The following is a 25,964-nucleotide window of genomic DNA, read 5'->3' on the forward strand; positions in this document are numbered from 1 at the left end:
GCCCCGATAAACATCCGTCCCTCTTAGTCTAGCTGGGGACCGGCTCTCTACTCAGGCGTAGCGGATGTGACGTCACTCCTCACGGACCTCCCCACCACCGTTGCTGAGGAGAACAGGCAAAGATCTTGGAATCTAGATTCCGGGTAAAAAAAATACCCTGCCCCTCTGGTTAGCTCTGCTTTTGACAGAGCGTCTGTTCTTTCACAGCAGGATTGTTTAATGCCTGGCAACCCTGACAGGAAACGGAGAAATAAAAGCCCGGATGGTGGTAATTCTATTGTAAATCGCTTACCTATAGTTATTAACTACTCCGGACAAGCTGGAGAGTGTAAGAGGATCTTTGATAAACATTGGTCGGTACTATTGAGTGACCAAATATTAAAACAAACGCTCCCCCCGAAGCCTCAGGTGGTCTTTAGGAGGGGCAAGACCATTAGGGGTCACATAGCGCCTAGTAAACTACCCACTTTAGATACAACGGGAGATAAAATTACAAATAAAAAGAACCAAATTAAAATGGGGTGTTATTCGTGTAAATCCAAACGATGTCTTTGCTGTAAAACTATTGCTAATGGTGTTCTCACTTTTGGTGTTAATACTTCCACAGAATACCCCATAAAAAGCTATGTGACATGTCAAAGTTCCTATGTGATATATATATATATATATATATATATATATATATATATATATATATATATATATATATATATATATATATATATATATATATATATATATATATATATATATATATATATATATATATATATATATATATATATATATATATATATATATTATGCTGCCCATGCAAATTGACCTATGTGGGTCGCACTACTCAGAAGTTCCAGACTAGACTAAACAAACATCGTTCTAATATAGCCAAAGGGGAGCCAAAACATGGTGTCTCTAACCATTTCAATCTGGTTCATAACAGGGACTTCGGGGCCCTGAAAGCTACCATCATAGAACAAGTTCACCACCCCAATAAGTTTGAGAGATATCGCGTCTTGTGTAGACGCGAGTCTTATTGGATTCTAAAGTTGGGGACATTGGAACCAGGGGGCTTGAATAAATGTTTAGAAGAAATGAGCCATCTGCAGCCAATAGTACATTAGTTAGAATAGAATCGCACTTAGAGCTAGTGTTTTGGGATCATAATTGAAATTCTTGGTATGTGTATGTACTTTGCATTGGTTTTTCTATGTGGTACAGATTGGTTGGTTGTAACCTATGGGCATTGTGTGAGGAAAAAAACAGCATACTTAATCTATCTTGCATTATTGGGGACATACAGTGCACAAGTATTTTTCCTTTCTTCTTCTTGCTTTTCTCTGTCCCCCCCCCCCCCCCCCCCTCTTCCGGGACTGACTGTTATCTTGTACACGGACGGTATTTTAGTGGTATGTGGGTCCTTTTATGTTTCTGGTATCTTTTTTCTAACACAATGGGTACTTTCAACTGAGGTGCTCTTGTGCAGTGTATCTCCTGCCCTTCTATTTAGGGCATTATGTGAAACAGATCCTTGTTTTAGGATCAATACGGTACATTTCTTTCCCCTCCGCCCCACACAGAGCTGATTGGTTACAGTTTGCTATATAATGAGCTGTGGACAATATAGCATGATGAATGACTTGATAAAGCAGAGGATGTACCTCTGTCTTTTTAAATAAATTTTTATACCCTTGATCCTTTGGTTTGTATGCGCATCTATAGCCGCATATATAGCAGCTTTTCTAATTCCATCCCTTCCCTATGCAGAGTTTTTGGCGTGTTTATCACGCAACTGCCATACAAACGTACTTTTGCCGCATCTATAGCGGCTTTTTATAATTGTTTTTTCCTCCATGCCGAGACATTGACGCCTCCACCACGCGTTGTTTGTGCGTGTTACTGGCGTCTGCCTGTTCTCCTCAGCAACGGTGGTGGGGAGGTCCGTGAGGAGTGACGTCACATCCGCTACGCCTGAGTAGAGAGCCGGTCCCCGGCTAGACTAAGAGGGACGGATGTTTATCGGGGCTGTGTACGCTGTGCCGGCCACAGTTGAATAAGGTGAGACATCTCCTATTGGAGCCTCCATTTGAAATATTAGGAGTCTCAGAGCGCCCCTTCCCTCTTGCTTGTTTCTACAGCGAATTACCTCAGGGAGCTGCCGAGCAACAAGTGGCCTGATCGCACCAACTCTGGGGAACTTTCACTACCCTGCACGCACTTCATTTTGGAAAGTAGACATCCCAAAGTATTCGGAGAGGGGCATGGTGAGTCCATGGCAGATTTCTCTTTTGTTTGTCACGTTAGCAGAAATGGAAACTTTTTTTTTTTTTTTGTCACACAAAGTGTCATTTTCCGCTAACTTGTGACAAAAAATAAAATCTTCTATGAACTTACCATGCCTCTTAGTGAATACTTTGGGGTGTCTTCTTTCCAAAATGGGGTCATTTGGAGGGTATTTATACTATCCTGGAATTCTAGCACCTCATGAAACCTGACACATGCTCAGAAAAGTCAGAGATGCTTCAAAATGGGAAAATTCACTTTTTGCACCATAGTTTGTAAACGCTATAACTTTTACCCAAACCAATAAATATACACTTATTGGATTTTTCTTAAAGCCAATGGGTACCGTTTCTAAAAACAAAAAGTCAGATACTCACCTAAGGAGAGGAAAGGCTCGGTCCTAATGAGCCTTCCCTCTCCTCTCCCGGGGCCCTCGGTGCTGCGCTGGCTCCCCCGTTCGCGTCCGCCGCCGCAGGGACTTCGGAGGTCTTCGGGAGCACTCGGGCTTCCGAAGACGGGCCGCTCCATACTACGTACGCGCGAGCGCGTCATAGAGGGCGCTCGCGCATGCGTAGTATGGAGCGGCCGCGTCATCGGGAGCCCGAGTGCTCCCGAAGCCTTCCGAAAGCTCCCCTCGGCATGCGGAAGTGGCAGTATTTGACCGAACTGGTCGAATACTGCCACGGGGGATCCTGCGCGGGACCGGGCACCGAGAGAGGAGAGGGAAGGCTCATTAGGACCGAGCCTTCCCTCTCCTTAGGTGAGTATCTGACTTTTTGTTTTTAAAACCGGTAAACATTCACTTTAATCAGACATGTAGCACAATAAATTTGGACAAAAGTGTATATAGAAATTTTACTTTATTTGAAAAATGTCAGCACAGAAAGTAAAAAAAAAATATTTTTTTTGACAAAATTCATGTGTTTTTTGATGAATATAATAAAAACTAAAAATCACAGCAGCAATCAAATAGCACCAAAAGAAAGCTGTATTAGTGACAAGAAAAGGAGGTAAAATTCATTTAGATAGTAGGTTGTATGACCGAGCAATAAACTGTGAAAGCTGCAGTGGTCTGAATGGAAAAGGTGTCTGGTCCTTAAGGGGTTTTATGACTGCAGTCCTTAAGTGATTAACCACTTAACGACCGCCTAACGCTGATAGGCGCGGCAGGTCGAAGTGGTGTTTCCCTGGAAACGTTCCATGTCTGTTCACAGAGGGCGTCTCAGGCTAAATGTAAACACGCGGGGAAGGAATCCCCGGTGTTTACGACGCACGGCGCTGCTGCACAGCCGGGGATCGCCGGCATCTGATAGGCTGAAGCCTATCAGAGGCGGTACAGGACGGTTCGCCGTCCTGTGCCACCCATGGGAAGGAGGGGAGGGAAAGAGAGGGAGGCGGAAAATCGATGCGGAGGGGGGCTTTGAGCAGCCCCCCTGCTCTGCTCGGCCACACAGAGCGGCGGTGATCAGACCACACCCCCTCCCCAGCAGCACATCCCCCTAATGGGGAAAAAGGGGGGGGGGGGAGTCTGGTCGCCCTACTTCAATCCTTTACATTTAGCCAGAAATCCCTTGGTCCTTAAGTGGTTAAAGGACAACCGAGGTGACGTGACTCAATGAGAGAGGCCTATGTATGTACAGTGCCAAGCTTATAAATAACTATGCTGTTCTCCTTTTTGCGTTCTCTGCCTGAAAGAGATAAAAAATTACGTATGCAAGTGACAGTTTTTGTTTGGGTCGGACTATATTGTAACCCTCACTGATAACAAATTACAGCCATAAAACACTTTCCTGTCTGTAAATGGCTTCTGAGAGCAGGGGAGAGATGAAAGGGGTCATTTTGATGACGCCCTGAAAACGGCGAAACATGTAAAGGCTATGCCTACATGAGACGCCATCTCCTCCCGCGGACCCCTGCCATCCCTGCCACCTGGCCTCAGCACATGGAAGGCACCTCTGATCGGACTTACAACTCGAGCAGCATGTTGGGACTGTGAACCCTATATACATTGCACACTGCATCGTGCATCCACAGCATCATCCTCACACAAGTGGACATTCATAGCCTTGGCGACCACAGGCGAACCTCCCACATATCCGGACGCTTTTGCAGACAGCAGAGTGGTGAGACACTGTAGAACTCTGGACACAGTGATAGTGCCTTTCTCTGTGTTGCATGGCTACAGCTACACTGCTGCACCGCTGGTTTCTAACCCACTGCTGGCTTGTTGATATGCTGCTTTGCCTTTTTGATGCCTATCTGCTGATTTAGCTTTTGGACTGTTCCTACAGTTTGTGAGCTCACATACTAACATCTGGCCAGTGGTGTGTGATGCGGTATGTGTGGTGGGTTTGCGTGAGGAGGTGGCCATCTCATGGGTATTTTAACTAGTTTTCATTAGATGTTTTCCCAATAAAATTTATATACTTTTTTAGCTTTCTTGTGATAAATTTTTCTTTACTTCCGTGTATCACTGTTAGCATCCGTAGAATCAAATTCCTTCTCTACCATTTTGTGTATAAAAGGGGTAATTAGTTCATAGATTTGAGCTCTGGCATACTTCAATGCCTGTATCATTGAGTAGAGACAAGGAAACAGTAAAAGTGTAAAAAGTAGATTTAAGTATAAAATAAAATTGTGGGATATCTTAAAAAGTCATTTTTAGGAGGGGGATAATAGATACATTGGTTTATCTCATCGGCTTATTTTCACCTCTGGTGTCCTTCAACCTCCTGAGCGTTACTTTTTGCCCAAATTTTTTTATAATTGTCCCTAATTGCTGTAAATGTCTGGCACCCTTTGATCGCCACTGCTCCCCCGATATATACTTTACCCAGCCTGGATCCAGCGATCGGCGCAGCCTCCCGGGACCGCTCCGGCCTTCACTATGGGGAGGATCACACATGACGTCGCTGACATCGTGTGCAAACCTGATCCTCCCCATAGAGAGACCGGAGCTGCGCCGGGAGGCTGTGCGATCGCTGGATCCAGGGGAGGGGGGTAACGTATAAACGGGGATTGGTGGCGATCAGAGGGTACCCGGCACTTCCACTAGCTAGCCTAGTGATAGCTAGAGGATTTACAGCAATTGGGGACAAAAAATTTATTAAGGGGGACTTCTGGAGCCACAGAGCGGTATGCCCGACACAGTGTCGGGCATACCGCTAAGGAGGTTAAAGGAGTTATCAGGAAATTATAAGCAAAATAAGTGCTACTTCCCCGGGGCTTCGTCCAGCCCCAAGCTCCCAGCATGTCCCTCGCTGCAGCTACACCGTCAGCCGTTCGCCGCCGCTGCCTTTCGGTCCCCGGGGATGACGTCAGGCCAACCTAGAGTAGAGGTCGGCCTGTACTGTGCCTGTGCGAGCGGCTCTGTCAATCACCGCCATGTGGTTCGGAGCGTACTGTGCAGGCGCAGTAGTTCTGCTCCAGTCCACATGGCGGTGATTGACAGCGCCGTTTGCGCAGGCGCAGTACAGGCCGACCTCCAGGTTGTCCTGGCGTCATCTCCGAGGACCGGGAGGCAGCGGCGGCGAACGGCTGATGGCGGAGCTGCAGCGAGGGACATGCTGGGAGCTTGGGGCTGGACGAAGCCCCGGGTAAGTAGCACTTATTTTGCTTTATAATTTCCTGATAACTCCTTTAAAGCATATAGTATACGGCATTAGGCCCCAGATTCAGCCAGGCCTCTTAGAGAGACAATGAAGCGAAAAAAAATTATAATATAATGAATTGGTTGTGTAAAATGGATAATTACTAGAACATTAGAAGCAAAAAAAAAAATTCTCATATTTTTATTTTCAGTTACATAGTGTTTTGATAACATTGTATCATTCTCTAATATTTGCAGTTTATACACTACTCCGCATTCTAAATGATTTTACAGAGTAGCCCAGCAAACTTTTGACCTGGTTTCTGGCAGAGAAAAAGAAAATAGTGACTGACACTTGAGATAACAACTTCAGAAGAGGAGCTCTCTGCGACTTTGAAAGTCGTGGAGCTCAGTCACTTTTTTTGCATAGATAACTGGAGTTTCTTAACTCTTCCTGTACTGGAAACAATATTAGACACATCTCTGCTACTAATGTTTTATTTCTTAGCTGTACTACACATACAAATCACTTTTTTTTTCGCTTCAGTGTCTCTTTAAGTATATTGCTATACAGTTATATCAGAGAAACTGATTGAAAGTCCTTTACATAGTGCACTTACCTGGTTTTGTTGTCCACTAGGGTTATTGCGGCCCGAAACTGCCTTCTGACTCACACCAGCAGTGGACGTGTGGCTAAACTAGGTGACTTTGGAATGGCACGTGACATTTACAAGTAAGAATCTAAAGTCTGTGAGTATTACACTGTGGTACCATCCTAATTCCTAACTATTACCACTAGGGCTTGTAAACACAAGTATGAAACAGGTGCATACTCGTACATGGAGGGAAGTGTGGGCCTGAAGAGGACCCTGGTCAGTGGTGGGGTTAAAGATGACATGGGAAGCCTCTGGGGCAATTTCTAGTTGCTAAAAAGTTAATCTGTAGATAAGATAAAATATATCTCTTTTGCAAAAAGATATGGAGGGTGCCATATTTATTTCCTTTTAACCACTTGAGGACCTAGGGCTTTCTACCCCTTAAGGACCGGCCACTTTTTTTCCATTCAGACCACTGCAGCTTTCACGGTTTATTGCTCGCTCATACAACCTACCACCTAAATGAATTTTGGCTCCTTTTCTTGTCACTAATAAAGCTTTCTTTTGGTGCTATTTGATTGCTCCTGCGATTTTTACTTTCCCAGGGTCGTCTCCAGGACAGCAACCCAGATGAGAGAGATTACCCTTCCACCTACTATTGGACAGGAAGAGGTTAATCCATGGAACCAGGCAGGGTGTATATATATATATATATATATATATATATATATATATATATATATATATCTGCCCCTACCAGACATACCTCAGTTTTATTCCTGTCCACGGACGGAGGAGGTCATGGATTTTCTGAGGGCTGACGCCAGATGGTGGGGTCCTGGAGCGGGGGTCTTCCGTGCATGCTGGCCAGAGCGGATCAGCTAGGGAGAGCGGCCGTCTCCCTGTCGTTACAGTTTGTGAAATGTCCAGCCGCTTTGAACGCGTAGACGCGCGGGCAGGGCGGCTGTGATTGGCTGGGAGAGTCAGATGACTCTTAATGACGTCGGCAGGTCCTGGAGCGGAAGATTGACCAGGGAATGCGCTGTGATTCGCGGCGGCGGCAGGGGGCGGCAGCGTGGTGGCAGGACACGCCCCCTAGTCTTGCCGAAAGCCAGGTTAGCGTGGCCACGAGGGGAGGAGGAATTAACCCCTTCAGCGCCGGAGGCTTCAGAGTGGGATGCGCAATGATGTTCCAGGAACCCTAAGGTTGGTTATGGTTGCTGGGAGGGAATTTTTGGATGCGCACATACCAGTTCCTTTTAAAGCGTCTTCCTCTGCTGGATCATTTTGTGGTAAGCCAGCATGGAGACATCTGAAAGCACACCGGACGCTGGGGCAGTGGTATGTGCTGTGATTTATGACTGCACATGTGTATATATATATATATATATATATATATATATATATATATATATATATATATATATATATATATATATATATATATATATATATATATATATGATTATATATGTAGTTTCTGTGAACAGGTTGGGCTCATTGGTTCTTTTTCTCCCATTACTTTTTCAGCCAAAAATTGACAAGGCTGCCAGGGGGAAGGAACCCAAAAAGGGTAGCCAGAGTCAGGCTCGCCCCTCCGGCGATTCAGCTGCTACCCCTATGACATCTGTAGCTGTTGCAATGCCAGAGCAAAAAAGAGATAAGAAGAAATGTGTTTTATGTGCTGCTAAAATAACTCAAGCTTCTAGTAAGCCTCTATGTCAATCCTGTGTCCAGGAGATGATTAAGGAGGAATCCCCTTCTATATTTAAGGATCTTATGGGCTGGATGAAGTCGGAAGTAGCATCAACCTTACAGGCGTTTAAAGAGACTCCAGTTTGTCCCTCTACTTCCGCTACTACCAGTACTTCTCCTGCCTCTAATCCTGTTCAAAATTCCCCTAATAGGATATCAGGATCCACGCCAGTCACAGTGTCCCCGAGGGTATCTGCTCAGCCACTACAGATGCTACAGCCAGTTAGAAGGAGGCATCATGCTGAGAACTCTGAGATAGAACTTTCAGAGGGGGAGATCTCTTCCTTAGAGGAAATGTCTGATTCTGATGAGGAGGAGGAAAGACCTATGGAGGGGATTAAAGTGCAAAGATTTGCCTTCGCCACTGAGAATATGGATAGTTTGTTATGTGCTATGTATGCGACTATGGACATTAAAGAGAATCTGTATTGTTAAAATCGCACAAAAGTAAACATACCAGTGCGTTAGGGGACATCTCCTATTACCCTCTGTCACAATTTCGCCGCTCCCCGCCGCATTAAAAGTGGTTAAAAACAGTTTTAAAAAGTTTGTTTATAAACAAACAAAATGGCCACCAAAACAGGAAGTAAGTTGATGTACACATAGAAAATACATCCATACACAAGCAGGCTGTATACAGCCTTCCTTTTGAATCTAAAGAGATCATTTGTGTGTTTCTTTCCCCCCTGAGGGGGGAGTGCATAGCAGAACCACAACACTGAAGAACTTGGCAGCCTTCCAGACACAGGCTGACAAATCTGACAAGGGAAAGATACATTGATTTATTACAGAGACTGTGATAGTACAAAGTGCTGCAGTAAGCCAGAACACATTAGAATAGCTTTTGGAACTTATAGGATGATAAAAAACAGGATGCATTTTTTGTTACGGAGTCTCTTTAAGGAGGAGGAGCGTAATCTGTCCACATTGGATAAGATGTACCAAAGTTTAGCAGAAGGCAAGAAAAGTTTCATTCCTGTTCATAACTCCCTAAAAGAAATTATTAAAAAAGAATTGGAATTTCCAGAGAAAAGAGCCTTCTGGGCCAAGTTCTATGGGTAGAAGATATCCCTTTAGACCAGAAGACCAGAAGTATTGGGGCCCGGTCCCAAAAGTAGATCCTGCCCTGTCTAGAGTTTCTCGAAGATCAGCTTTGCAGTTTGAGGACTTTGGTGTATTGAAAGATCCACTGGATAAGAAGGTTGATAATCTTCTAAGGAGAGCATGGGAGTCGGCCACCCTTAATTTCTTACCGGGCATTGCAGCCACAGCTTTTTCTAGGTCACTTAAAGTTTGGTTGTCGCAGTTAGAAATGCATATTGCAGGAGGTTCTTCCAGAGAAGTTATCTTGAAATCTTTGCCTAATATATTTCATGCTGTAAATTATCTCTGTGACGCTGCAGATGACTCAGTTCGGTTAACAGCAAGAACAGCAGCCTTAGTAAACTCTGCACGGAGAGGAATATGGGTCAGAACATGGAATGGAGATACATCATCTAAGGTGAAGTTGTGTGGAGTACCTTGTGAAGGCGCTTTGTTGTTTGGCACCAAGCTAGATGAGACATTGGATAGAACAGCAGACAACAAGAAGAACTTCCCGGAAAGAAAGAAAGTGTTTAGGTTTAAACGGTCCTTTCGCTCATCAGGAGGTCAAGATCCAAACTACAGGTCCAATAGGAGGCAGTGGAGACCACAAAAGGATCAGAAAGGGAAGCCCTCCACCCCCTTCATGCATAATCCCTCTAATCAACCAAAGAAGCAATGACGCCAGGATACCAGTAGGGGGAAGACTGGCACACTTCTTCGAGAACTGGGAGTCCCTATTCCAGAACGAATGGTTGCTGAAGATCATTTTGGAAGGTTACAGGCTAGAATTTACAGAAGTCCCCCCAACCAGATTCTTTCTGACATCACTTCCCCCATCTCAAGCAATGTCCTCAGCTCTACAGGTGGCTGTGTCAGATCTGTTGGAGAAAAGAGTCATAAGGCAAGTTCCTCGATGCCAAGAAGGGAGAGGATTCTACTCGCCAATCTTTCTAGTACAGAAACAAGGAGGCGATTACAGGCTTATTCTCAACCTGAAGCTTCTCAACAAATCCATCAAATACAGGAAGTTCAAGATGGACAACATCCGCTCAGTGCTGAGCCTACTACAAAAGGATGCATTTATGATGTCTCTGGACCTCCAAGACGCTTACTTACATCTACCGATCCATCTGGACTCACAGGCGTACCTGAGGTTTGCGGTCCGTCATCACGAAGAGGTAAGGCATTACCAGTTCACGGCATTACCATTTGGCTTGTCATCTGCCCCCTGGCTTTTTACAAAAATAATGACTGAAGTGTTAGCCTATCTGAGACTGAATAATGTACAGGTGATTGCCTACCTGGATGACCTGTTCTTTTGGGGGGACTCCGCTTTGGCGGTTACTACAAGGGTCCAGACCTCACTGGAGGTGCTGGAATCCCTGGGTTGGATTATTAACTGGAAAAAGTCTTCTTGGGAGCCATCACAGACTATTTTGTTCTTAGGCTTTATTATTAACACTGTCAATCAGAAAGTTTATCTACCTTCACCCAAAAAAGACTTGTTACTAACAAATGTTTTCTCCTTTCAGGAAGTTTCTACCATCTCCATAAGGGGCGCTATGTCCTTACTAGGACTTATGACATCCTCATTCCCGGCTGTCCAGTGGGGCCAACTGCATTCCAGACAGCTCCAACTGTGGATTTTGCAGGTTTGGAACAGGGGAGTCAGAAATCTGGACAAAAAGGTGTTCATCCCCTATTACATAAAAACCTTGCTTCAGTGGTGGTCGGAACCAAGTCAGCTCACAGTGGGTTGCCTGTGGGACTTTCCAACCCAGAGGATCATCACTACAGACGCCAGCAGTTGGGGGTGGGGTGCTCATATGGACAGTTCACCAATCCAGGGGACCTGGGACAGTTCCTTGAGGCTAGCACACTCCAACATCAGGGAGCTGGAGGCAGTGAGACAAGCTTTGTTGCATTTTCAGGATCAGATAAGATTTCAGCATGTAACCATCAGGTCAGACAACAGCACAGTTGTAGCTTACCTAAATCATCAAGGGGGAACAAGGAGCAGGACCATCATGATGAGAGCAGAGAGGATCCTCTTATGGGCGGAAAAGAATTTAGCTTCGTTAAAAGCAGTACATCTCAGGGGTATGTTGAATCAAGTAGCAGACTTTCTCAGCAGGTCAGAACTGAATCAGGACAGTTGGTCCCTGAATCAGGAAGTCTTTCTAGAAATAGTGTCCGACTGGGGAATGCCGACCATAGATCTTTTTGCAAGCAAGCAGAATGCCAAGTGTCAGATGTTTTGTTCCCTGTGCCCGAGCGACAAGCCCTGGGCAGTGGACGCTTTCTCACTCAGATGGAACTTCCCTCTTCTATATGTGTTCCCTCCTTTCAATCTGATTTCCAGGACTCTCAACAAGATCAACCGGGATGGTTCGGTGGCAATAATGATCGTTCCTTTTTGGCCAAAGAGATCGTGGTTTTCACTGCTGAGGAAGCTAGCTGTAGCGGAGCCAATACTGCTGCCAGATCGCCAGGACTTGCTGACGCAAGGTCCAGTCTGCCACCCTCAGGTAAAGATGTTGCATCTATCAGCCTGGATGCTGAGAGCGAACTCCTGAGAGGTAAGGGATTTTCTAAAGACCTGACAGAGACTTTGTTACTGAGCAGGAAAATGGTTACGAGAAAGATATATCTCAAGGCTTGGCGTGTTTATAACAATTGGTGTATGGAGAATAGTAGGAACAGAGAGGAATCCTACTCTGCTTTGGAGTTTCTGCAGCCTGGCCTGAAAAAAGGACTGAGTGCAAGTACTCTGAAAGTACAAACTGCGGCTCTCAGTGTTTTTTTGCAGAGAAAACTGTCAGAAGATGAGTTTTTCATTCGCTTCTTTAGAGCAGTGAACAGAATTAGGCCGGTGATTAGAAGTCAGGTTCCACCTTGGGACTTAAATCTGGTTCTGCAAGCACTCATGGATGAACCTTTTGAACCATTAGAGGAGATTTCTGAAAAATTATTGACTTTAAAGACTGCCTTCTTGTTGGCCATTTCCTCTGCAAGACGTGTGGGGGAGATACAGGCCTTATCCATTGCTGAACCTTACTGTATCATTTCAGAGGATAGAGTGACTCTTAAGCTTGATGCAGCTTTCTTGCCTAAAGTGTGTTCTCGTTTCCACAGGTCTCAGGAGATATATCTACCATCATTTTGTAATGAGCCATCTAATGATAAAGAGAGACGGTTGCACTGTCTTGATGTTAGACGTTGTGTTATCAAGTACTTGGAGGTTACAAAACCTTGGAGGAAATCTCAGGCATTGTTTGTTCTTTTTTCAGGTATCAATAGAGGTGGTCAGGCCTCTAAGGCTACCATCGCAAGATGGATTAGACAGGCTATCGTTCTAGCTTACCAATCTCAGGGCAAGGAAATACCGAGTATTGTTAGAGCTCACTCGACTCGATCCATTTCCGCCTCTTGGGCGGAGAAGGCTGGAGTATCGATTGATCAAATTTGCAGGGCAGCTACTTGGTCTAATAGAAATACTTTTGTAAAACATTATAAGCTGGATTTAGATTCTAGGAGGGACTTGACCTTTGGAAGGAGAGTTCTTCATGCTGTGGTCCCACCCTAATGCTATGTAATCTTTGATTCTCATCTGGGTTGCTGTCCTGGAGACGACCCTGGGAAAGACACTGAGTTACTTACCGGTTACGTCTTTTCCAGGAGTCGGAAGGACAGCACCCTTACTACCCGCCCTAAGTGGGTTATTTGTATTTGTAAATAAAGTTTGTTGAAGCAGTATTTATGATATCTTTGTTATTTCTGAGGTATGTCTGGTAGGGGCATATATATATATATATATATACACCCTGCCTGGTTCCATGGATTAACCTCTTCCTGTCCAATAGTAGGTGGAAGGGTAATCTCTCTCATCTGGGTTGCTGTCCTTCCGACTCCTGGAAAAGACGTTACCGGTAAGTAACTCAGTGTCTTTTTATTATATTCATCAAAAAAGACATGAATTTTGGCAAAAAAATGATTTTTTTAACTTTCTGTGCTGACATTTTTCAAATAAAGTAAAATTTCTGTATACATGCAGCACGAAAAATGTGGACAAACATGTTTTTGATACATAAAAACCCATTCAGTGTATATTTATTGGTTTGGGTAAAAGTTATAGCGTTTACAAACTATGGTGCAAAAAGTGAATTTTCTCATTTTCAAGCATCTATGACTTTTCTGACCCCCTGTCATGTTTCATGAGGGGCTAGAATTCCAGGATAGTATAAATACCCCCCAAATTACCCCATTTTGGAAAGAAGACATCCCAAAGTATTCACTGAGAGGCATAGTGAGTTCATAGAAGATATTATTTTTTGTCACAAGTAAGCGGAAAATGACACTTTGTGAGGAAAAAAAAAAAAAAAAAAAGTTTCCATTTCTTCTAACTTGCGACAAAAAAAAATGAAATCTGCCACGAACTCACCATGCCCCTCTCTGAATATCTTGAAGGGTCTACTTTCCAAAATGGGGTCATTTGTGGGGTGTGTTTACTGTCCTGACATTTTGGGGGGTGCTAAATTGTAAGCACCCCTGTATAGCCTAAAGGTGCTCATTGGACTTTGGACCCCTTAGCGCAGTTAGGCTGCAAAAAAGTGCCACACATGTGATATTGCCGTACTCAGGAGAAGTAGTATAATGTGTTTTGGGGTGTATTTTTACACATACCCATGCTGGGTGGGAGAAATATCTCTGTAAATGACAATTTGTTAATTTTTTTTACACACAATTGTCCATTTACAGAGATCTTTCTCCCACTCAGCATGGGTATGTGTAAAAATACACCACAAAACACATTATACTACTTCTCCTGAGTACGGCGATACCACATGTGTGGCACTTTTTTGCACCCTAACTGCGCTAAAGGGCCCAAAGTCCAATGAGTACCTTTAGGATTTCACAGGTCATTTTGAGAAATTTCGTTTCAAGACTACTCCTCACGGTTTAGGGCCCCTAAAATGCCAGGGCAGTATAGGAACCCCACAAATGACCCCATTTTAGAAAGAAGACACCCCAAGGTATTCCGTTAGGAGTATGGTGAGTTCATAGAAGATTTTATTTTTTGTCAAAAGTTAGCTGAAAATGACACTTTGTGAAAAAACACAATTAAAATCATTTTCCGCTAACTTGTGACAAAAAATAAAATTTAGGATTTCACAGGTCATTTTTGTTTCAAGACTACTCCTCACGGTTTAGGGCCCCTAAAATGCCAGGGCAGTATAGGAACCCCACTAATGACCCCATTTTAGAAAGAAGACACCCCAAGGTATTCCGTTAGGAGTATGGTGAGTTCATAGAAGTTTTTATTTTTTTGTCACAAGTTAGTGGAAATTGATTTTAATTGTTTTTTTTCACAAAGTGTCATTTTCCGCTAACTTGTGACAAAAAATAAAATCTTCTATGAACTCACCATACTCCGTACGGAATACCTTTGGGTGTCTTCTTTCTAGAATGGGGTCATTTGTGGGGTTCCTATACTGCCCTGGCATTTTAGGGGCCCTAAACCGTGAGGAGTAGTCTTGAAACCAAATGTCGCAAAATGACCTGTGAAATCCTAAAGGTACTCATTGGACTTTGGGCCCCTTAGCGTACTTAGGGTGTAAAAAAGTGCCACACATGTGGTACCGCCGTACTCAGGAGAAGTAGTATAATGCGTTTTGGGGTGTATTTTTACACATACCCATGCTAAGTGGGAGAAATATCTCTGTAAATGACAATTGTTTGATTTTTTTTTACACACAATTGTCCATTTACATAGAAATTTCTCCCACCCAGCATGGGTATGTGTAAAAATACACCCCACAACACATTATACTACTTTTCCTGAGTACGGCGGTACCACATGTGTGACACTTTTTTGCAGCCTAGGTGCGCTAAGGGGCCCAACGTCCTATTCACAGGTCATTTTGAGGCATTTGTTTTCTAGACTACTCCTCGCGGTTTAGGGCCCCTAAAATGTCAGGGCAGTATAGGAACCCCACAAGTGACCCCATTTTAGAAAGAAGACACCCCAAGGTATTCCGTTAGGTGTATGGCGAGTTCATAGAAGATTTTATTTTTTGTCACAAGTTAGTGAAAAATGACACTTTGTGAAAAAAAACCAATAAAAATCAATTTCCGCTAACTTTTGACACAAAATAAAATCTTCTATGAACTCGTCATACACCTAACAGAATACCTTGGCGTGTCTTTTTTTCTAAAATGGGGTCACTTGTGGGGTTCCTATACCGCCCTGGCATTTTACAGGCCCAAAACCGTGAGTAGTCTGGAAACCAAATGTCTCAAAATGAATGTTCAGGGGTATAAGCATCTGCAAATTTTGATGACAGGTGGTCTATGAGGGGGCGAATTTTGTGGAACCGGTCATAAGCAGGGTGGCCTTTTAGATGACAGGTTGTATTGGGCCTGATCTGATGGATAGGAGTGCTAGGGGGGTGACAGGAGGTGATTGATGGGTGTCTCAGGGGGTGGTTAGAGGGGAAAATAGATGCAATCAATGCACTGGGGAGGTGATCGGAAGGGGGTCTGAGGGGGATCTGAGGGTTTGGCCGAGTGATCAGGAGCCCACACGGGGCAAATTGGGGCCTGATCTGATGGGTAGGTGTGCTAGGGGGTGACAGGAGGTGATTGATGGGTGTCTCAAGGTGTGATTAGAGGGGGGAATAGATGCAAGCAATGCACTGGCGAGGTGATCAGGGCTGGGGTCTGAGGGCATTCTGAGGGTGTGGGCGGGTGATTGAGTGCCCTAGGGGCAGATAGGGGTCTAATCTGATAGGTAGCAGTGACAGGGGGTGATTGATGGGTAATTAGTGGGTGTTTAGGGTAGAGAAGAGATGTAAACACTGCACTTGGGAGGTGATCGGACGTCGGATCTGCGGGCGATCTATTGGTGTGGGTGGGTGATCAGATTGCCCGCAAGGGGCAGGTTAGGGGCTGATTGATGGGTGGCAGTGACAGCGGGTGATTGATGGGTGGCAGTGACAGCGGGTGATTGATGGGTGGCAGTGACAGGGGGTGATTGATGGGTGATTGATAGGTGATTGACAGGTAATCAGTGGGTTATTACAGGGGAGAACAGATGTAAATATTGCACTGGCGAATTGATAAGGGGGGGTCTGAGGGCAATCTGAGCGTGTAGGCGGGGCGATTGGGTGCCCGCAAGGGGCAGATTAGGGTCTGATCTGATGGGTAACAGTGACAGGTGGTGATAGGGGGTGATTGATGGGTGATTGATGGGTAATTAGTGGGTGTTTAGAGGAGAGAACAGATGGAAACACTGCGCTTGGGTGGTGATCTGATGTCGGATCTGCGGGCGATCTATTGGTGTGGGTGGGTGATCAGTTTGCCCGCAAGGGGCAGGTTAGGGGCTGATTGTTGGGTGGCAGTGACAGGGGGTGATTGATGGGTGATAGGTGATTGGCAGGTGATCAGTGGGTTATTACAGGGAAGACCAGATGTAATTAATGCACTGGAGAATTTATAAGGGGGGGGGGGGGGGATCTGAGGGCAATCTGAGCGTGTGGGCGGGTGATTGGGTGCCCGCAAGGGGCAGATTAGGGTCTGATCTGATAGGTGACGGTTGGTGATAGGGGGTGATTGATGGGTGATTGATGGGTAATTAGTGGGTGTTTAGAGAAGATAACAGATGTAAACAATACATTTGGGAGGTAATCTGACGGCGGGTTTGCGGGCGATCTAATGGTGTGGGTTGGTGATCAAATTGCCCGCAAGGGGCAGGTTAGGGGCTGATTGATGGGTGGCAGTGACAGGGGGTGACAGGGGGTGATTGATGGGTGATAGGTGATTGGCAGGTGATTGACAGGTGATCAGTGGGTTATTACAGGGAAGAACAGATGTAATTAATGCACTGGTGAATTGATAAGGGGGGGTCAGAGAGCAATCTGAGCGTGTGGGCGGGTGATTGGGTGCCCGCAAGGGGCAGATTAGGGTCTGATCTGATAGGTAAAAGTGACAGGTGGTGATAGGGGGTGATTGATGGGTAATTAGTGGGTGTTTAGAGGAGAGAATAGATGTAAACAATGGATTTGGGAGGTGATCTGATGTCGGATCTGCGGGCGATCTATTGGTGTGGGGGGGGTGATCAGATTGCCCGCAAGGGGCAGGTTAGGGGCTGATTGATGGGTGGCAGTGACAGCGGGTGATGGACGGGTGATGGACGGGTGATGGACGGGTGATGGACGGGTGATGGACGGGTGATGGACGGGTGATGGACGGGTGATGGACAGGTGATCAGGGGGGATAGATGCATACAGTACATGGGGGGGGGGGGGGTCTGGGGAGAATCTGAGGGGTGGGGGGGTGATCAGGAGGGAGCGGGGGGCAGGGGGGGGGATAAAAAAAAATAGCGTTGACAGATAGCGACAGGGAGTGATTGATGGGTGATTAGGGGGGTGATTGGGTGCAAACAGGGGTCTGGGGGGTCTGATGGGTGCTGTGGGCGATCTGGGGCAGGGGGGGGGGGGAAATCAGTGTGCTTGGTGCAGACTAGGGTGGCTGCAGCCTGCCCTGGTGGTCCCTCGGACATTGGGACTACCAGGGCAGGAGGCAGCCTGTATAATACACTTTGTAAACATTACAAAGTGTATTATACACTTTGTATGCGGCGATCGTCGGGTTAACATCCCGCCGGCGCTTCCGTATGGCCGGCGGGATGTTGCGGCGGGTGAGCGGCGCCAGGCGGAGGCGGAGGATCGCGTCACGGATGACGCGATCGCTCCGCCCATGCCCATACAAGGACCGCCGCCAATTCTCAATATGGCGGTCCTTGCGGCGTCCACTTCCCGGCCGCCAATTGTATATACGGCGGTCGGGAAGTGGTTAAACAAAACCAGTAGCCTGGCAGTCTTCCTGGTACGTTTAGCCATAGACCCTGAACAAGCATGCAGCAGATCAGGTACTCTGACTCAGGTTTTACTGGATTAGCTATATGCTTGTTCCAGAGTTTTGGCTCAAGATACTACGTATGCCAGAAGAGCAACAGGACTGCCAGGCAAGTGGCATTTACAGAGAAATAAATGTGGCAGCCCCCATATCACTCTCACCTCGGTTTCCCTTTAAGAGAAAAGCTAATTAAATAACTGCCTGTCTTTTTGTATTGTACCATGTAACCTTTTATAATGCTCTGTCTGGAGTATTTTTTCCATCTCGCTGTCCCTCTATGAAAATGCGTAAGATGTTTCCTTTTTTTTTTTTTCCCTTTAGAGCAAGTTACTCTCGAAAGGGAGTGCCTGTGAAGTGGATGCCACCTGAAGCCTTTGTAGAAGGAATATTTACCTCCAAGACCGACTCCTGGTAACCAATACACTGATGTCATCTATTCACTACCCACACTTCTTCTAAACACAGCTATAACTAGGACTTTGACTGTCTGCCATTAAGTGGTTAGAATTTTCTGCCATCACCTGTGACATATCAGATCATAGTGAAAGTTGCTAAGAGGTGTGTGTGTGTGAATTAGTGGTTGTTAAATGAAGGTGCATTCAGCATCCTCACTAGAAGGGATTTTTTTCCTTACTAACTCCAGGATAACCCAGGTTTATTCAAAAGGAAAATGTGACTGCAGTCCCACAACCTTTCAGCAATCCCCCTCCTTCCCCCTTCATGCTTTAATATTACCCAAGTGAGGGCTGCAATCACAGTAGCAGATAAACTTTAAAAAATCCAGTCCACATTAACGGTTTCGCTTATGCTATTCCCTGTGGATTCTCAAAGGTCAGCGGCGATGCCCAATACTGGAAATACTTACCTAAGAAGTGAGCCTCTGTATTCTCCAGAAAACTTCCCTCGTCTTCTTCGAGACCACTACAGTTGCAGGGACCCTCTGAAAGTTTTTGGCTGCGCTCATCTTTGTGTAAGAGTACAGCTGTCCTGCTCATACATGGTGGGGAGCGGGCTCTACTTTAAGCAAGGAAAAAATAGGTCAGGTTTGCTTTACATAATATTAGTCTTTAGGCCATAAAAGTATAGTGAAGACTTCCAATCTGTTACAGGTCCTTTGGAGTGCTGCTGTGGGAGTTCTTCTCATTAGGATATATGCCGTACCCATGCAAAATCAACCAAGAGGTGCTGGAATTTTTAACGAGTAGTGGACTTATGAATTCCCCCCCCCCCCCCCCCTAAAAGATTCCCCAGGACTAGTGTAAGTGTTTCTGCAAGTTGAGGGCCTGTAAGAGCCTCTCTGACTGATGTGATTATAAATAGTGTAACACAGTGCTCCTCCTTTCATTGTTTTGTTACTGACCTGAATGGAACCCAACAATACCAAAACTGTCTGGAAGGGGTTCAGTGCTTCATTGCTATCAGCAGACCAGCACGAGGCAATGGACTGTAAAAGGGGCAATAGCTGTTTCTAAACAGTGTCCTGAACTCTGGATGACCTTTTTTTTTAAATTTATTTATTTATTTGTTTAATAAACCCGAAGTTGCACAAAAAAAACCGCAAGTTCGATACTTACCTCAGTAGGGGGAAGGCTAGATATATTAAAATACCAAAAAAGAATGCACTTTATTCATAAAACAAAATAAAACAATATTCACTATTTAATTCAGTAACATGATTTGCAAAACTGATCAAAAGTATTTTGATATGAAGCCAGTGAAAGTACCTGATTTGATCCCCTGTACAGCAGCTTTTAGATGAACAGAATAAAGAAAGCATCATAAACCAATCAAGCTCTACCAACTCTCAGAAATAGGGCCACTTTAAAGGTGCATACAGACATCCAGTTTTGATTGGCCAATCTCTGATTATTTTTACCACCTCCATGTATTATAAGGGCCAATAGACTTTGAAAACTATAAACAGATGGTGTATGTAAGCTTTCATACTTCATAGAAGTGGTAATATTGGCCAATTATTGTCCAATCAAATTTGCATGTGTGTACCAGTCTTTACACCCTGAGCATGACTGCAGAGCAAAATTAGCAATTTGTCCATTCAGGGCCGGATTTACCATAAGGCACTGTAGGTATGTGCCTTCAGGCGGCTGATGATGGAAAGGCGGCTCACTCCCCTCCCCTAGTGCCTCCCTCTCTTCTTCCCCTCCCCTAGTGCCTCCCTCTCTCCTTCCCTATGCAGAGTCCCAAGTGGAGCATAAATGAGAGGTTACTCATCCGCTTCTCGGCATTCCACTGACCAGATCTCCCTTCAGTCAGGGGCACCACTAGCTATTTAATACTGAGGTTCCTCTGGCTACCTAATACTAAAGGGCACCTGTAGCTACCTATGACGGGTAAAGGAGAAATGACAGCTCGGACAGCCAGCATGCTTGCAGTGCGGTTTGGTGGGGGTTTGTAGGGTCATGGAGGGCAAAGTCTAGGGTGCCAGAACATCTGTGCCTATAGGATCCTGTGATGTAAATCCGGGCCTGTGCCAGTTTGATACTGATCACACTGTCCCTTTAATAGTCTAGGGAAGGGCTTTGCCCATGTAACATGGCTTCAGAGGAACGGGAAGGACATAGTACAGGATGCGTTACACATTCTGTGTTGCTGCACCACCTGAAACCTCTTGCAACACCTACATGATTTCAGTAATGTAGGCTGGAAATCCCTATTAGGTTCAGTCTCTGAAGCCTCTCTGCACCTTAATCCAGAGGAAGGGACAAAAAAAACCTCTGGTTCGATCAATGAATGAATCACAGTACTGGATTGATTACATTGCAATGCTACTACTCAATTACATCTGTTAGGAGCTTTCTGTCTTGAGTATAGCTGTAGGAAATCAAGAAGGTGATGTAAGGCCCAAATACAGCCTCCCTGCTAATGAAATAAATGCGATATCTCATCCTTTTCAACAGAACACTGCTTGTAAACACAGAACAGGCATTCCTGTGGTGCCCATGAAGATACAGTATGTAGGTACATGATGGTCCATGTGCTCCACTCCATGTTGTTATCTAGATCAGTGTTTCTCAACACGCGGTTCGCGTACCCCAGGGGGTACGCGAGATCATAGCTGGGGGTACGCAGCCAGGAGGGGATGCAGCGCAAAACGGGGGAGCATGCCCACACATAGCGGCGGGGAGGGGGGTCCACTCCCCCCCACCCTCACCTTGGACTCCGTCAGCGCTTCCCCCTCCGACACGCATTAATAGCAGCAGCGGCGGCGGCATGGTAAAAGGAACGCGGACTTACTTCCGCGTTCCACGCCAGAGGTCCTTCTCTCTCAGCGATGACGCTACTTCCTGTTTATCAGGAAGTAGTGTCAGGCTCAGAGAAGATCGGACCTCCGGCATGGAACGCAGAAGTAAGTGTGCGTTCCTTTTACCATGCCGCCGCCGCTGCTATTAATACGTGTCGGAGGGGGAGCACTGACGGGGGAGTCCAAGGTGAGGGAGGGGGGGAGTGGACCCCCCTCCCCGCCGCTATGTGTGGGCATGCTCCCCCGTTTTGCGCTGCATCCCCTCCTGGCTATACTTTGGGCACACATGCCTAACTAAACTGTAGGCACCCATGCCTAGCTATCCTGGGGGCATCCATGCCAGGCTGGACTAAGGGCACCCATGACTGGCTATACTGGGGGTACTTATACCTTACTATACTGGGGGCACCTATACCTGGCTATACTGGGGGCATCCATGCCAGGCTATACTGTGGGGCACCCATGCCTGGCTATACTGGGTGACACCCAATCCTGGCTGTACAGGGGGCACCCATGCCTGGCTATACTGGGGGCACCCATGCCTAGCTATGAGGACACCTATACCTATATATACTGTGGGCACCAACCCATGCCTGGCTATACTGGGGGCACCTATACCTAGCTATACTGAGGGCACCTATACTGGGGGCGGGCACCTATACCTGGCTATCTATCTATACTGGGGGCACCTATACCTGCGGTGCGGTATATATGCGGTATAAGTGTGCGTGTGTGTGTGCGCGTGCGTGTATGTGTATGTACATGTGTATATATCTCTCTCTCTCTCTCTCTATCTATCTATCTATCTATCTATCTATCTATCTATCTATCTATATATATATATATATATATATATATATATATATATATATATATAATACACGTGGGGGGGTACTTGGCTGGAACCGAATTGCGGTAGGGGGTACTTGGGCCGAAAAAGTTGAGAAACACTGATCTAGATGGGTTATAAACCAAGTCCACAGTCCATTTGCTGAGTTACAAGTCTTCACGGTTCTGACTATAGTATCAGATGAGTAGCAAGTTAATAGTGCTTGCATCCTTTGCAGCAAAGGGGGTAATATGACTAACTATATAAAACCCACATCAATTTAAAGTATACCTGAGATGGGGGGGGGGGGGGGGTTGGATATACATACCTAGGGCTTCGTCCAGCCCCATCCAGGCTCATCGCTCCCTCATCATCCTCCTCCAACTTCTGGATCTTCTGTAATCATTCCTAAAAAGACCTCCACTTGGCACAGGCGCAATCCGGGCACGTGCGCTCCCCCATCATGCTCCCATGGCCAAGAGAGGTTTGCATAGTAGCACTGTGCAGGCGCAGAACAGGGGTCGCACATGTGGCCAAGCCACACATGCAAAGTATACCCTGGATTGGAGGACTTTCCAGAGCCGATTACAGAAGATTCTGGAGTCGGAGGATGGTGAGGGAGCCATAAGCCTGGAGGGGGCTGTAGGAAACCCCACGGTATGTATAATTTTTCTCTCCCCCGACGTCTCAGGTTCACTTTAAAAATGTAACCTTCATAAACATTATTCCATCATACCATTTTTAGAAGTTTGCACTGCAGCAGATTATTTGGCTAAAGCAACCTTTCCTCATGAAGAGCGCTGGGAAAAGCAGTGATAGGATTGTATATAAAAAAGGATCCTTATCTTTTCTCTCTGTTCCAGCACCTATTTGCTACCATACATGTTGCAGGCACTTTGGCAGTGAAGGAGGTGAACAAAAATAACGTATTTTCACTTCAAGGAGCCTGAATAGGAATAATACATTGCTGTGGACAGGAGGCTGTAACTCCATCCCACACCACCAGATACTGAACCTTCCCATCAAGAGTTACTTAGCGAGCCATTGTGCAGTACTTTTCAACACATGCTATCCCCCCCAGCAGCACCAAAGTAGCTGGTAATATAATTATTCAAATAGTACTGCTGCAACTCATGATCTGTGACATTTTTTAATATCTCTGTTTTAAGTCCTGCAAACTGAGGATCCTTTTTGTTTTTATGATTTCTTCCCAAACCTTTAATTGTGAGCCTTGGATGAAGGCCTCTCTTCCTGGGTGGTGGCAGCGTAGTAAACCAGGACTTCCCAATACCAGTCACTCTTCTCAAGTCTGACTGAGGGCTGAACATACTAGGGATCACTATGGAATCTAGGGCTGAACATACCAGCACTCCTAGGATCAAAAACGCTCTTACTAAAATGCTATGGAAAACAAAAGTTTGCTTTCTTAACCACTTAAATACCACAGTGTTAAACCCCCCTAAAGACCAGGCCAATTTTTACATAATTGACCACTGCAGCTTTAAGGCATAGCTGCAGGGTCGCACAACTCAGCACACAAGTGATCCCCCCCCCCTTTCTCCCCACCAACAGAGCTTCCTGTTGGTGGGGTCTGATTTTGCCCCCCGGCCCATACACCCCCCCCCCCCAGTGTTTGTTTTTTTTTTTAAATATTTACATCACATTTTTATTATTTTTTTGTTTTGTTTAGTTTTTTAAACCCCTCCCAACCCCCAGCCGGCCAATCCTGGCGATCGGCTGTCATAGGCTTCTGCCTATGAGAGCCGATTGCTCCCAAGTGCCCCAGGGGGACAGCCGTGTCACACGGCTGTGCCCAGTACAGCGCTGCTGCTGATCTCAGCGCTGTACTAACAGAAAAGACGGCGGTTACGCCGTCTCACAGTCTCCTGAGCGGCGACTCGGGCCGCTCGGAGACTGAAGGCGGACGGAGCTCCTCGCCCCAAGCAGGAGATGCGCACGCAGTCTGCGCGCGGTCGCCTGCAAACTGCAGCGCCAGGACTTGACGCCAATTGGTATAAGGCGGTCCTGGGGCTGTCGCCGCAGCCACGCCTATTGGCGTGGAGCGGTCCTACAGTAGTTAAAACAGAAGGTATTTACAATTATTCAGATTGGAGTGAGCATATGATAACTCTCACAATGCACCAATGCTGAAAAATGCAAATCGTCATTTGTTGTCCCTGTAAGCTAAACACCAGAACCACTTCCAGAACCGCTGGAATGCCATGATATGCCAGCTTGTGAATAATACAGTACATACAGACTGTCCTGGATTGGTTGATCCTCATCAGTGCATGGCATGGATTAATGTGGCTCTACAGGGCAGGACTTGAAACACTCAGAGTAACAGACTACCCAGCAAGCTCATGGTGAACCAGAACTCTTAGCAGTGTGTGAGGGGCTACAATTTAAAGCAAGACTGAATACTAGACACAGATGCACAACATTTATATTGTGCTTTTCTACTGGCGGACTCAAAGTGCCAGAGCTGCAACCAATAGGGTGTGCTCTATAGGCATTAGCAGTCTTAGGGAGACTTGCCCAAGGTAGCCTACTGAATTAATGTAGGTGTACTGGGCAGTGTGATCTGAGTGTTTGGATAAAGTTATTTTGCACTGCTATTTCTTGAAAGATCAGCTTTTGAGAGTACAAACTACTATTTGTAGACCAAACCAGATGCGATAAAGAGGGAAAGTTAATCCTTTAATCAATTATCATTACAGCATATAAAGAGTAGCATAAATAGCATTCAACCTTCCTTTAGATATGTTAAAAGAACATAGTGGACATAATCAGTAATAAATAGGCAGAACATTTCCAAATGAACTAAACTATAATACGTTACAATGAGTCTTCTACAGAATGTCATGAAACTCAGGCAGATATTACATACACGGCAGAACATGTCTTTCCTTGCTGGTTTGAAGTACATTGGAATCCTTCCCACAAGTCTAAGTTGCTGGGTTGTTTCAACAAAATCAAAATGTGACTAATTTTAATGGGATTTATGATTGATTACTTTTAAAATGCAATTGTTAATAAATACTGAAATTACTAGATGTTCATCATCTTATCTTGATGCATTTCCTTTTTGTGGCGACTCACAACACATATAGTAATACTTGTAATAATGCAGATGATGATGATTGTGGAGCATGCTATCAGAGCTATCTCTGATACACTCAGTTTACTTTCTGGAAGATGTGCTTCAGGTGGGATACCAGTGGTAAGTTTTGGTGTTGAAGGTGGTGTTGGAGCTGGGGTTGGAGGAAGGATAAGAGCAGCCTGGGCTATGTTAGATGCATCTGATTTGTGGGCTGCCTTATCAACAGCAATTAAAGCAAAATAAAGGATAGTGCCATTCTCAATGATTATATTTTCTGGTATGAATTCAAATGTTTCACTGGATCCAGCTGGCTGTGGGATGACACTGGAAATATCCACTGGAGTTGACTGATTAAAGTTGTTCCTGAGGTCATTGAGATTAGTGTTCATTCTTAGATCGTAGCTTGATGCTAGGAATAAATGCAAACATTAGCAATTTATACAAATTTGAACCAGAAGGAACATTTTATAGCTGATCTTTGGGCACACAGCTAAATACACAAACCTATATACAGTATGAAGTGCTTTATCGGCTAAAATATTTGTTGT

At 45.4% G+C, this 25,964-nt stretch overlaps 3 protein-coding genes across 12 annotated transcripts in view; 2 read left to right on the forward strand and 1 right to left on the reverse strand.

Moving 5' to 3' along the window:
• LOC137521088 (leukocyte tyrosine kinase receptor-like) overlaps nucleotides 1-25,964 on the forward strand; it is a 176,198-nt gene that overhangs the window by 11,823 nt on the left and 138,411 nt on the right. For 5 of the 9 annotated variants that reach the window (XR_011022027.1, XM_068239874.1, XM_068239873.1 and 2 more), the window contains 2 exons: nucleotides 6,510-6,602; nucleotides 18,544-18,633. Coding sequence is in view for 4 of the 9 variants with exons in the window: in XM_068239874.1 (XP_068095975.1) it covers nucleotides 6,583-6,602; nucleotides 18,544-18,633 (110 nt within the window). In the remaining 5 variants the exon portion in view is untranslated. Of the gene's footprint in view, nucleotides 1-1,063; nucleotides 2,056-2,152; nucleotides 2,262-6,509; nucleotides 6,603-18,543; nucleotides 18,634-25,964 lie in introns of those variants that run through there. The other 4 variants (XR_011022029.1, XR_011022030.1, XR_011022028.1 and 1 more) reach the window with 3 other exon arrangements.
• LOC137522544 (uncharacterized) lies at nucleotides 9,743-11,985 on the forward strand. The gene is made up of 2 exons (XM_068242625.1): nucleotides 9,743-10,484; nucleotides 10,839-11,985. The coding sequence occupies exons 1-2, from the start codon at nucleotides 9,777-9,779 to the stop codon at nucleotides 11,880-11,882; spliced, it is 1,752 nt and encodes a 583-aa protein (XP_068098726.1). The 5' UTR covers nucleotides 9,743-9,776; the 3' UTR covers nucleotides 11,883-11,985.
• LOC137521086 (calcium-activated chloride channel regulator 4A-like) overlaps nucleotides 25,037-25,964 on the reverse strand; it is a 153,527-nt gene continuing 152,599 nt past the window's right edge. For both annotated transcript variants that reach the window (XM_068239867.1, XM_068239866.1), the window contains one exon: nucleotides 25,037-25,825. In XM_068239867.1, the coding sequence (XP_068095968.1) occupies nucleotides 25,365-25,825 (461 nt within the window). In that variant the 3' untranslated portion in view covers nucleotides 25,037-25,364. The remainder of the gene's footprint in view (nucleotides 25,826-25,964) is intronic.

This window comes from Hyperolius riggenbachi, chromosome 6 (assembly GCF_040937935.1).
Source record: "Hyperolius riggenbachi isolate aHypRig1 chromosome 6, aHypRig1.pri, whole genome shotgun sequence".
Classification (NCBI taxonomy): Eukaryota; Metazoa; Chordata; class Amphibia; order Anura; family Hyperoliidae; genus Hyperolius; species Hyperolius riggenbachi.

Coding starts and splice junctions, on each gene's coding strand:
- LOC137522544 (XM_068242625.1), top strand. CDS start 9,777: ATGAGACATTGGATAGAACAGCAGACAACAAGAAGAACTTCCCGGAAA. Junction 10,485..10,838: donor CGGTCCGTCATCACGAAGAG/GTAAGGCATTAC, acceptor TTCTCCTTTCAG/GAAGTTTCTACCATCTCCAT.